The sequence below is a fragment of the Leucopleurus acutus genome (genome assembly GCF_964270905.1).
Source record: "Leucopleurus acutus genome assembly, chromosome: 4".
NCBI lineage: Eukaryota > Metazoa > Chordata > Mammalia > Artiodactyla > Delphinidae > Leucopleurus > Leucopleurus acutus.
In genome coordinates this window covers 125,792,302-125,805,308 of record NC_139146.1, presented here as the reverse complement: position 1 = coordinate 125,805,308, position 13,007 = coordinate 125,792,302, and the positions used below count along the sequence as shown (strand labels likewise).

Genomic DNA, 13,007 nt, shown 5'->3' with positions numbered 1-13,007 from the left:
AAAAACTTACAACCAAGATTACTCTACCCGGCAAGGATCTCATTCAGATTAAACGGAGAAATCAAAAGCTTTACAAACAAGCAAAAGCTAAGAGAATTCAGCACCATCAAACCAGCTCTACAACAAATGCTAAAGGAACTTCTCTAAGTGGGAAGCACAAGAGAAGAAAAGGACCTATATAAATAAACCCAAAACAATTAAGAAAATGGTCATAGGAACATACATATCAATTATTACCTTAAACGTGAATGGATGAAATGCTCCAACCAAAAGACACAGGCTCGCTGAATGGATACAAAAACAAGACCCATATATATGCTGTCTACAAGAGACCCACTTCAGACCTAGGGACACATACAGACTGAAAATGAGGAGATGGAAAAAGATATTCCATGCAAATGGAAATGAAAAGAAAGCTGGAGTAGCAATACTCATATCAGATAAAATAGACTTTAAGATAAAGAATGTTACAAGAGACAAGGAAGGACACCACCTAATGATCAAGGGATCAATCCAAGAAGAATATACAACAATTATAAATATATATGCACCCAACATAGCAGCACCTCAATATGTAAGGCAACTGCTAACTGCTATAAAAGAGGAAATCAACAGCAACACAGTAATAGTGGGGGACTTGAACATCTCACTTACACCAATGGACAGATCATCCAAACAGAAAATTAGTAACGAAACACAAGCTTGAAATGACACAATAGGCCAGATAGATTTGATTGATATTTATAGGACATTCCATCCCAAAACAGCAGATTACACTTTCTTCTCAAGTGCACATGGAACATTCTCCAGGATAGATCACATTTTGGGTCACAAATCAAGTCTCAGTAAATTCAAGAAAATTGACATCATGTCAAGCATCTTTTCTGACCACAATGCTATGAGATTAGAAATCAACTACAACGAAGAAAAACGTAAAAGCACAAACACATGGAGACTAAACAATACATTACTAAGTAACCAAGAGATCACTGAAGAAGTCAAAGAGGAGATCAAAAAATACCTAGAGACAAATGACGACAAAAACACGATAACCCAAAACCTATGGGATGCAGCAAAACCAGTTCTCAGAGGGAAATTTATAGCAATACAAGCCTACCTCAAGAAACAAGAAAAATCTCAAATAAACAATTTAACCTTACACTTAAAGGAACTAGAGAAAGAAGAACAGACAAAACCCAAAGTGAGCAGAAGAAAAGAAATCATAAAGATCAGAGCAGAAATAAAGGAAATAGAAGCAAGGAAAAAAATAGCAAAGATGAATAAAACTAAAAGCTGGTTCTTTGAGAAGATAAACAAAATTGATAAACCATTAGACAGACTCATCAAGAAAAAGAAGGAGAGGGCTCAAATCAAGAGAATTAGAAATGAAAAAGGAAAAGTTACAACAGACACTGCAGAAATACAAAGCATCCTAAGAGACTACTATAAGCAACTCTATGCCAATAAAGTGGACAACGTGTAAGAAATGGACAAATTCTTAGAAAGGTATAGCCTTCCAAGACTGAACCAGGAAGAAATAGAAAATATGAACAGACCAATCACAAGTAATGAAATTAAAACTGTGATTAAAAATCTTCCAACAAACAGAAGTCCAGGACCAGATGGCTTCACAGGTGAATTCTGTCAAACATTTAGAGAAGAGCTAACACCCATCCTTCTCAAACTCTTCCAAAAAATTGCAGAGGAAGGAACACTCCCAAACTCATTCTATGAGGCTACCATCACCCTGATACCAAAACCAGACAAAGATACTACAAAAAAAGGAAATTACAGACCAAAATCACTGATGAATATAGATGCAAAAATCCTCAACAAAATACTAGCAAACAGAATCCAACAACACAGTAAAAAGATTGTACACCATGATAAAGTGAGATTTATCCCAGGGATGCAAGGCTTCTTCAGTATATGCAAATCAATCAGTGTGATACACCATATGAACAAATTGAAAAATAAAAACCATATGATCATCTCAATAGACGCAGAAAAAGCTTTTGACAAAATTTAGCACCCATTTATGATAAAAACTCTCCAGAAAGTGGGCACAGAGGGAACCTACCTCAACATGATAAAGGCCATATATGACAAACCCAGAGCAAACATCATTCTCAATGGTGAAAAACTGAAAACATTTCCTCTAAGATCAGGAACAAGATGAGGATGTCCACTCTCGCCACTATTATTCAATATAGTTTTGGATGTCCTAGCCATGGCAATCAGAGAAGAGAAAGAAAAGGAATACAAATTGGAAAAGAAGAAGTAAAACTGTCGCTGTTTGCAGATGACATGATACTATACATAGAGAATCCTAAATATGCCACCAGAAAACCACTAGAGCTAATCAATGAATTTGGTAAAGTTGCAGTATACAAAATTAATCTGCACAGAAATCTCTTGCATTCCTATACACTAATGATGAAAAATCTGAAAGAGAAATTAAGGAAGCACTCCCATTGACCATTGCAACAAAAAGAATAAAATACCTAGGAATAAACCTACCTAGGGAGACAAAAGACCTGCATGCAGAAAACTATAAGACACTAATGAAAGAAATAAAAGATGATACAAACAGATGGAGAGATATTCCATGTTCTTGGATTGGAAGAATCAATATTGTGAAAATGACTATACTACCCAAAGCAATCTACAGATTCAATGCAATCCCTATTAAATTACCAATGGCATTTTTTACAGAACTAGAACAAAAAAATCTTAAAATTTTTATGGAGACACAAAAGACCCCGTATAGCCAAAGCAGTTTTAAGGGAAAAAAATGGAGCTGGAGGAATCAGACTCCCTGACTTCAGACTATACTACAAAGCTACAGTAATCAAAACAATGTGGTACTGGTACAAAAACAGAAATATAGATCAGTGGAACCAGATAGACAGCCCAGAGATAAACCCATGCACCTATGGTCAACTAATCTATGACAAAGGAGGCAAGGATATACAATGGAGAAAACACAATCTCCTCAGTAAGTGGTGCTGGGGAAACGGGACAGCTACATGTAAAACAATGAAATTAGAACACTCCCTAACACAATACACAAAAATAGACTCAAAATGGATTAAAGACCTAAATATAAAGCCCAGACACTGTAAAACTCTTAGAGGAAAACAAAGGATGAACAGTCTTTGACATAAATCACAGTAAGATCTTTTTTGATCCACCTCCCAGAGTAATGGAAATAAAAATAAACAAATGGGACCTAATGGAACTTAAAACCTTTTGCAAAGCACAGGAAACTACAAACAAGACAAAACAACAACCCTCAGAATGGGAGAAAATATTTGCCAATGAATCAACAGACAAATGATTAATCTCCAAAATATATAAACAGCTCATGCAGCTCAATATTTAAAAGACAAACAACCCAATCCAAAAATGGGCAGAAGACCTAAATAGACATTTTTCCAAAGAAGACATACAGATTACCAAGAAGCACATGAAAAGCTGCTCAACATCACTAATTATTAGAGAAATGCAAATCAAAACTACAATGAGGTATCAACCTCACACCAGTTAGAATGGGCATCATCAGAAAATCTACAAACAACAAGTGCTGGAGAGCGTGTGGAGAAAAGGGAGCGCTCTTGCACTGTTGGTGGGAATGTAAATTTATACAGCCACTATGGAGCACAGTATGGAGGTTCCTTAAAAAACTAAAAATAGAATTACCATATGACCCAGCAATCCCACTACTTGGCATATACCCTGAGAAAACCATAATTCAAAAAGAGTCATGTATCACAATGTTCATTGCAGCACTGTTTACAATAGGCAGGTCATGGAAGCAACCTAAATGCCCATCGACAGACGAATGGATGAAGAAGATATGGTACATATATGCAATGGAATATTACTCAGCCATGAAAAGGAACAAAATTGGGTCATTTGTAGAGACGTGGATGGATCTAGAGTCTGTCATACAGAGTGAATAAGTCACAAAGAGAAAAACAAATATCATATATTAACGCATATATGTGGAACCTAAAAAAATGGTACAGATGAACTGGTTTGCAGGGCAGAAATAGAGACACATGTAGAGAACAAACGGACACCAAGGGGGGATAGTGGTGGGGGATGGTGGTGGTGGGATGAATTGGGAGATTGGGATTGACGTGTATACACTAATATGTATAAAATGGATAACTAAGAAGAACCTGCTGTATAAAAAAATAAATTCAAAAAAAGAAAACTCAGAATAGGGGTTATGGAGGGAGCAGGATGGTTATCTATTTTATATATAGATATATATATAAAGATATTATATATTCAGAGAAAAAAATACCACACCTAAAATGTTACTTACATTCATTCACTCAATAAATATTACCATGGATCTGGTGTTGGGCATTACTCTAGGGGCTGGAATGACTTTATTTATATATATAGAGAGAGAGAGAAATAGATACAGATGTAGATATATCGATATATATATATATAAAGAGACATATATATCATTATATCTGTATCTTAATTTACTGTTCCATAGGATATATTCATCTTTCATTTTACTAGTTAATGCCAAACTTTTCAAAAGTAGTTGTACAAATTTATACACTGATCAGCAGTGTATAAGAGTTCTTATTTCTAATGAGACTGGAAGTCTTCAGATTTAATTGGCCACTCCTGTTTCCTCTGCTGTAAAATGGCGTTCATGTTATTTGCCCTTTTTTTTTTTTTTTTTTTTTTTTGCGGTAAGCGGGCCTCTCACTGTTGTGGCCTCTCCCGTTGTGGAGCACAAGCTCCGGACGTGCAGGCTCAGGGGCCATGGCTCACGGGCCCAGCCGCTCCACAGCATGTGGGATCTTCCCGGAACAGGGCACGAACCCGTGTCCCCTGCATCGGCAGGTGGACTCTCAACCACTGTGCCACCAGGAAAGCCCTATTTGCTCTTTTTAATTGGGTTCTCGGTGTATAGGAGGTCTTCACATTTTCTAGATGTGTACCCTTTGTCAGCCCCTGTAATGCAGATCCCTCTCCCCAGTTTTTAACTTGTCTTTTCAATCTTTGGGTGCATAGAAATTCTAAATTTCAAAGTAATTTAATTTATCGATCTTTTCGTCATAATTTATGATTTTTTATCTTTAAGAAGTTATTTCATACCTAAGGTCATCTGGAAACTTTTCCACCCTTCTGTCAAAATGTACTGCCCTCAGAGCTCTCCTTTGACCAGTCTTTGACAGTCTGTTCTCCAGAAGAGACCTGAAACTCATTCACACTGGCAGAGGTTACTGAGAACAGGTCAGTTTTAGAAAACATTTTTATTTAAATAGGAATCAAATGCGAATTAGCCTGTAATAATTTACTTTACTTCTTTTTTCTAGCTGTAATTTTCATTGACTCTAGTGATTTACAGGAAAGAGATTTGGTCCTGAAATCAAACTCCATTCATGTAAGGTGAACACTGGTTATAACTTTAATTAGCATAATTTGACCTTTTCATAGTAGATACTTAACACAAATCAGTTTATCATTTTAAAGCTTGTTTTAAAAGTGATTGCAATGCAAAACTTTTCTGTCTAGATATAGAGAAAGAAGTCAATATGAATTAGTGGAAGTCTGTATTAAGAATGTTAACAAATTTTTAGTGTAATACTGTTAACTTGAATGGTGCTAACCAATGAATAATTTGGAAGAAATTAGGTGCCTTCTTGTTGCTTGAAAAATGTGTTCATTTTAGAAGCACAGAATCTTGGGGTTGTAAAAAGACCCTTAAAGTTTCTTCTGAGGTGATCCACTGGGCAGGGGAATTCCTTCTGCAGCATCTCTGCCCTTGGATTGAAGGCCTTGTCAAGGCAGGCAGTGTTGATAAACCGTGTTCATGCACTCTTGTCAACAAAATTTATTTGCTTAGCACACACCTTTTTTTCACTGTGCGAAGGTAGACTTCACATCAGCTTCTATCTTTGAAAAGGAAAAAACTCTGTTTCTTGTTTCACTCACAGCACTTCTCTGACATTAGATGTGCGTGATTTTTTTCCCCCACACAGACCAAGTCTCTGATCTTCTGGACACTAGCTGGGTGTCCTACAATTCGGTTCACTTCTGACACTGTGGACCCCCCTCACCACCACCTTTAGACACCTTTCGAAAGTCCAGGTCATCACCTGTGCTTCTGACCAACCAGCTATAAATCGAAGGTTCCCACAACCCCCTTCTCAGCTTCAGTCATTTCCTAGAGCAGCTCACAGAGCTCAGGAAACAGTTTACTTATTATATTACCAGTTCATTACAAAAAATATTAAAGAATACAGACACAGAGGTCCATAGGGCAAGGTCTGGAAGGGTCCTCAGCACAAGAGCTTCTGTCCCCGTTGGGCTTGGGGTGTACCACCCTCCTGGCTTGTGGATGGGTCAGCCAACCCAGAAGCTGTCCAAACCCCCCACTGTAGGGATTTTTACGGAGGCTTCATTGCATAGGCACAGCTGATTAAACCGTTGTCCCGAGGTTGGTGGGGGGTGAGGGTGAAAATTCCCACTCTCTAATCACAATTTAGTTCCCCTGGCAACCAGCCCCAAGCTGTGGTTATCTAGGGGCTTTCCAAAAATCTCCTCATTAACATAAAGGCAGGTGCGGTTGAAAAGAGCTTGTTGTGAATAACAGAAGACACTCCATTCACCTTTAAAAGCTCTGGGGCCATTTCAGGAACAGAACCAGAGACCAAATATTACAATAGAAGATGCTTCCTAGGCTCTTATCACTTAGGAAATTAACAAGGGTTTTAGGAGCTCTGTTCCTGGAATGGGATGAAGACCAAGTATTTACTTCCCATTATAAATCACAGTATCACAATCTTACTTCTTATAAGTTCCAAATCAGGGGGTTCTAAATAAATGAAATTTTATTTTACTAAAAAAAGTCAATGTTGTTTGAAGGTTTAACCATCAACTAGGTAAACTTAAATTCCACTGAAATCGAATGAGTACTTATCCTGTGTCAGACAGTGTGCTAGGTAGTATCTCATTTCATTTAACCCTTACAACAGCACTACAAATGCAGTTTGGTAATGGCATCCCTGATAAACGGATAAAGACCTTGGCCAGTGAAGTTAGAAGTAACCCGTGCCTGGTGTCACAAAGAAAACTGGGAAATGGTACAACTGGGACTGGCACGCGTGCCCCCTGATTCCAGAGCTCTTTCTGGTAATTTCTATAAAAGAACAGTACTAGTAATGGGGATATTTTACTAATGACCTAGGTGAATAACAAATAAAAATTTGGGGAGGCTGTGACCAGTATTAACTATGCCTAATGCACCTCTTCCCAGAAAATCGGAAGTAAAAGTTCTCAAAGATACTGTATGTACTCCTAAACTGCACTTAGGTCTTGGGCCTGGTTAGTAGCAGTTTTGCGTCGCTTGTTTGTTTGAGTCTCTGTTCCCTAGCTGCTTTCTCAATTAATTTCTCTCCTGTATCACAGCCACGTTTTAGCCTTTCTTCATTCTAGGCCTATCCTCCTCCCTCTGATTTTCCTCCTTTTCACTGTTTTCTAGACCCTCATTCATTCCTAGGAAAGCACATTCTTAACCTTTTCCTTTTTTTTTTAAATAAATTTATTTATTTACTTATTTATTTTTGGCTGCGTTGGGTCTTCATTGCTGCACGCAGGCTTTCTCTAGTTGTGGCAAGCCGGGGCTACTCTTCGTTGCGGTGCACGGGCTTCTCACTGTGGTGGCTTCTCTTTTTGCGGAGCACTGGCTCTAGGTGCGCGGGCTTCAGTAGTTGTGTCTCACGGGCTCTAGAGTGCAGGCTCAGTAGTTGTGGCGCACAGGCTTTGTTGCTCCGCGGCATGTGGTATCTTCCCACATCAGGGATCGAACCCATGTCCCCTGCATTGGCAGGCGGATTCTTAACCCCTGCGCCACCAGGGAGGTCCCTTTATTTTATCTTATTTTCTGTAATAAACATTTCTTTTTTATATATTTATTTAGCTGCGACATGTGCGCTCCTTAGTTGCGGCTCCCCAGCTCCTTAGTTGTGGCATGTGACCTCTTAATTGTGGCATGCATGTGGGATCTAGTTTCCTGACCAGGGATCAAACCCGGGCCCCCTGCATTGGGAGCACGGAGTCTTAACCACTGTGCCACCAGGGAAGTCCCTTTAACCTTTTTCAGGGATGCACCTCTTTTGCTGTATAATGAAACACCCACTACTTAGTGGCCTGTTACACCAGTGATTTATTATTTCCCACCATTGCCTAGGTATGGGATAGGTGGATTCTTCCTGTTGCACTTTCAACCACAATGCCTGCTGGGTACTGGGAGCAGCTGGAATGACTGGGCCTCTGTCCCCATGGGCTTTCATCCCAAAGGGAGGCTACACAGGGTTTCCTCACAACGTGGCGACACCAGTCCCAGAGCACCAGCATTTGCTTATCAGGCCTCATTTTCTAAAGTTAGAGGCCAAGCTTATTTTCATTGTAGAAGCCTCCCCAAGAGTGTGGATTGAGAGGGGTGGTTGGGCCATTATTGTAACAGTCATTATAATAATATACTTTGCTCACCTCCTAATTGCCTTCTAGAAACCTGCTTTTCCTATCATTATCCTGTTTCCTTAATAATTGCCCCTGGGTGGAGGTTCATCATCCTTTGAAATATCCCCCCCTTATCTCAGCACCAGAGGGCAGGGGAGTTAGAGTTCTCCCATCCCGATGTTCTCTTTCAACCTTTCTTGAAAAAACCCTCTTCTCCCCACAAGTGCCTTTTTTTTTTTAAGTTAACAAGATGTATTTTTACTACCCATTTATCATATTAACCATCATTTTTACTGCACTCTGCCTTAGCCTTGTATCCTTGTATCCCTAGTACTGTGCCTGATGCGTAGTGTTATGCATCAGGTTTTGTTGTCATCCTTGTACCTGGTACCAAAGGTTTTCATTTAGGAAGGTTGCAGGCCTTAAATTTCTGACCAGGTGAATTCAAGGTGTTTTTTTTAATTTGTACAGACATTTTTAGTCTCTGGCCCTCTTCAACTATCTCCCTGCCAGAAACTTTCTTATCTTTGTCAGAGAAAGAGGAAAAAAATCCCTTTTATTTTTTAAACAACTTTAGTTGAATCAGCAGCTCCAGATGCCCTAAATGTTAACCCAGCTTCTTCGCAAGGCTTGAGATACTCATTCCCTGGGGTCAGTACTTATTTGGTTTCCTGCCTACCTCCTCTTTTTTCCACCCCAAGCCTGTAAGCTCATGAGGGAAGGAATTTCTTTCTGTATCTCCTAGAACAGTGCCTGGCACTTAGAAGGTAGTTCAGGTCTGTTGAATGAACAAATGAATGGAATTAAAAGTTATCTAAGATACTTTAAGTAAAAATCTGTTACTGAAAGTGTGCATGGTACAATCCGTTTATGTTTTTAAATATTGTATATAAGCCTAGAAAATTTCTCAAAGGATACACAATAAAATGTTAACAGTGCTTCTCTCAGGCGAGGAGGAGAGAATAAATGCAGAGTGGATCAGGAGATTTTACTTTATAATCCTGAGCAATGCCATTTTTATAACATTTTAATTTTTAAAATAAAGGCTTTACAAATCAAAGGTATCTACTATAAATATATTAGTGTTATTTCCTTTATAGAGGTACATGGACGAAGAAGTGGCTAGAGAGACTATGCATGTGTGTGTTAAAAGTGAATACAGATGTCATATCATATATGTTATAATCCTAGTTTTTCACTTAGCATCATATATCAGATGTTTTTACATCATTAAAAATGATTAAAGCTCAGTTTTAATGAATATTGCATTGGATGGGTAAATTAGAGTGTATTTTATACTTTACTGTTGAACAATTTGCAGTTATAAATAAGACCTCAGGAAACACTTCATTCATAAACTCTTTTTGATGCTTTGCTGATTTCTTTGAAAGAGTCATAGAGATAGTGTTACCTGATTAAAACATAACTCTTGATATCATTAGAAGTAATAAGCAATTGAAAATAACTGAGAGGCATATGAACTTTAAGTAAATTGGCTTTCTGGGCAACTCTTGCCATCCTTCTTCAGTCTTTGCAGAGAAGTACGATATTTAAAAGTATCCAGCCTACTCAGTTTTACGTAAAGTGTGGCCTTAATGATGTCCATACTTGGTATAGAGCATGTATCATATAGTAATTATTTATGTATAATTTTGCCTCTTCAAAATTTGATTTTGAATATACTTAGTTTGAAGGGGGATCTAATGATATGTTTAATTAAAGTAAGCTCAATGATGTTTGAAAATGGTTAAGAGAGTACATATTTAGCTGATCTGTTCCCTTCAGGGAAGTTCAGAACCTTCATCGAAGGTTCAGTGACTTTACAAAGCAATGTACAATCGGTGTGTGAGAAATACTTTGTCAAAAAAACTTTTCTGGAGGAGAGATATGCTCTTTCATTACGACATGTAATAAATCACCTTATATTTCATTGTCATTGGTGTTAATGCTTGGTCTTGTAACTCTGCCCTGTTCACAGGTTAAAGTATTACACAATCAGCTGGTCCTTTTCCACAATGCCATTGCCGCTTACTTTGCTGGGAATCAGAAGCAGCTTGAACAGACACTTAAACAGTTCCATATCAAATTGAAAAATCCTGGAGTGGACACCCCGTCTTGGCTTGAAGAACAGTAAAATCACACCTGGAAAAAAAGAGAAAGTCACATTGTTATATTTCTAAACAAACCTAATAAGAATTAAGCAGAGTTGGGGGAAGAGGGAAAGGGTGACAACCATTGTAGTGATTCTTGCACAAACAGCTTTAATTTTTCCCTTTTTTCATACTTTAACAATTGAACTGTTAAATGATGGGAAGGTGGGTGGTTTTAATGTAAACATAATTTCTATAATCTGAACACAATAGTTTTCCTTGTTGAGAAATCCTTTTGTATTGTGAGGGTTGATGGCTATTTCTGTAGTTTGAAAACACTTAATATAGATTTGCACTGACAAGATAAAAATTCAAGGTTTTTGGTCCTGCAAATGAGGACCAGTTGTACCTTTTCCGAAGGGAGGTTTACATGATTTGTATCAACATCAGATATTTTATATATGAATATATTAAATATCTTTAAGAGATTCATTTTCATGTATTGTCTTAAAGAAAAAAGAAACTATTTTGCAGAGTAAAATTATATGGTGTTCCTGCAGCATCCACAGAGAGGTGGCAGCTCTAATGAATGACTGATTGGCTTGTGGAGTTGTGGCAGATACCTTTTTAAAAATGAATCTGTACCATTATAATTTTGTTTAAGACTTTTTCTTAAAGGCGCAGGAATCACACTGTCATTTCTGTGAGGCTTTTGAATTTGCGTCACCCAAAGTCATGGAGCGTTTATGTTAGCCATTTCTTTGATTCATAATGAAACCTGCTTAAGAGAATTTTTTTGACAGGTAGACTTGGGAATAGAAATTCACCATGGTTTCTAGAGTAGAACTCTGTGCTTGGAAAGCTAGTTTTTGGGTAAGTTCCACTTTGACAGAAGTGAATTCCTAGACAGCTTTCATTGACTTCTATGTGTAACAATACCAGTTAAGCCTTAAATCACAGATATGTGCCTTCTCAGATACAATAATTCTCATTCAACCAATGTACATAAATCCATAAAGAAGCCCCTTTCAGATAATGTTTGATGTGTCTGTTACTTCCTTGCAAAGGAGCACTGTCTATAAATGTTGAGTTTCTTTGTATTTGTTAAGCCACATTGAAGGTTTATGGAGAAATCAACTCTAAAATTTGCTGTTTGGTTTTTCTTCATTCCTTTTGCAGAATGGGAAGACAGAGGACTTGTTTTCATTTGAATAAAGGAAAGGGGGCGTGGGTCCGTGTGGTGTAGCCAGAAGAAGGGGGCTGGAAGGGCCAGTGCAGTTGCAGTTGCTCAGTGCCTTTGGTTTTGTGTTATGTGGTCGGCCTGTCTGCTGTGTGGTTTTATCAGTAATGTAATCCTTTTAAAATATAAGTTCTCTTGATTTTTGACATAGACATAAATTAATATTTTGAGAGGTATCTCTTCTTCTGTTCATTTCTTTTGTGTTGAAATGAAGTACTTAAAATTACTGTTATACATGAACTTTGTGGACTGTAAGATTTGTTATATATGTTCAAATGCCATTTAGCTGGCTTTTTAATTAATATGCCTGTTTTCAGTGCTTAACACAATGTAATGTGACTATAAATCATAAACCTATTTTAAATCATTCCCTCCTGTATATTTGTACTCTGAGAGAGCCTTATTTTATTCTTCCAGCAGAATTACTACTTGTGATAGTTCATTTACATTCCCCAGAATGTGCCTCTGGTGTGAATTTTGTATTCTTATTAAAAGTGTTTGCTTCAGTACCTCATTCCTCTGACTCTTCATAATTTAAAATAAGAAGCAACTATTTGGAAAAAAATGAGGACATGTGATTTGTCTTTAAAAACAGTGACAAAAACTGGTGCTTCTGTCACTTAAAATTGTTTTATTTCAGTAAGTTACTCTTTTCCCTCAATTGGAATCTCTTGGGAGCAGCAGATCATGTCCACCCTTACACACTTCAATAACAGTTGTAGCTAAGGAATTAAATTGTTTCATGGATTGATGATTTTTCAGAATAAACTAAAATTATCAGTGATTTTGAGTAGTGGGTACATGTGCAAAAGAAATAAGTAAATTAACATATTAGCCAGTGGTATATTTACTTTGTTAGGAAAGTAACTCATATTCCTTGTAGAAAATAATTTGAAGATAATCTCAAAAATTGAGGATAAAATAAATAACTTCCCAAATCAATAAGTACTGCATGGGACCCCCTAAATCCCCCTGAAATTAGATACTTTAGTTACCAGTTATTTCTGTTGTAAGCTCTAGTTTGAAATATCCTTTAAGGCGCACTCTTATCAGGTTATTCCCTTAGGTTAGATTCCAAAGGTGAAAATGAGCCCTCAAAGTATATACACATTTTTAGGACTTTACTATGCATTGCCAGTTAGCTTTCAAGAAAGATTTTGCCAATTTATATACAT

General features: G+C 37.5%; 1 protein-coding gene across 4 annotated transcripts in view; it reads left to right on the top strand.

The window, feature by feature from the left end:
* Positions 1-12,280, top strand: part of ARFIP1 (ARF interacting protein 1) — a 134,907-nt gene extending 122,627 nt beyond the window's left edge. For all 4 annotated transcript variants that reach the window (XM_082838264.1, XM_082838265.1, XM_082838262.1 and 1 more), the window contains one exon: positions 10,481-12,280. In XM_082838264.1, coding sequence (XP_082694390.1) covers positions 10,481-10,636 — 156 coding nt within the window. In that variant the 3' untranslated portion in view covers positions 10,637-12,280. The remainder of the gene's footprint in view (positions 1-10,480) is intronic.
* Positions 12,281-13,007: the final 727 nt, after the last annotated feature.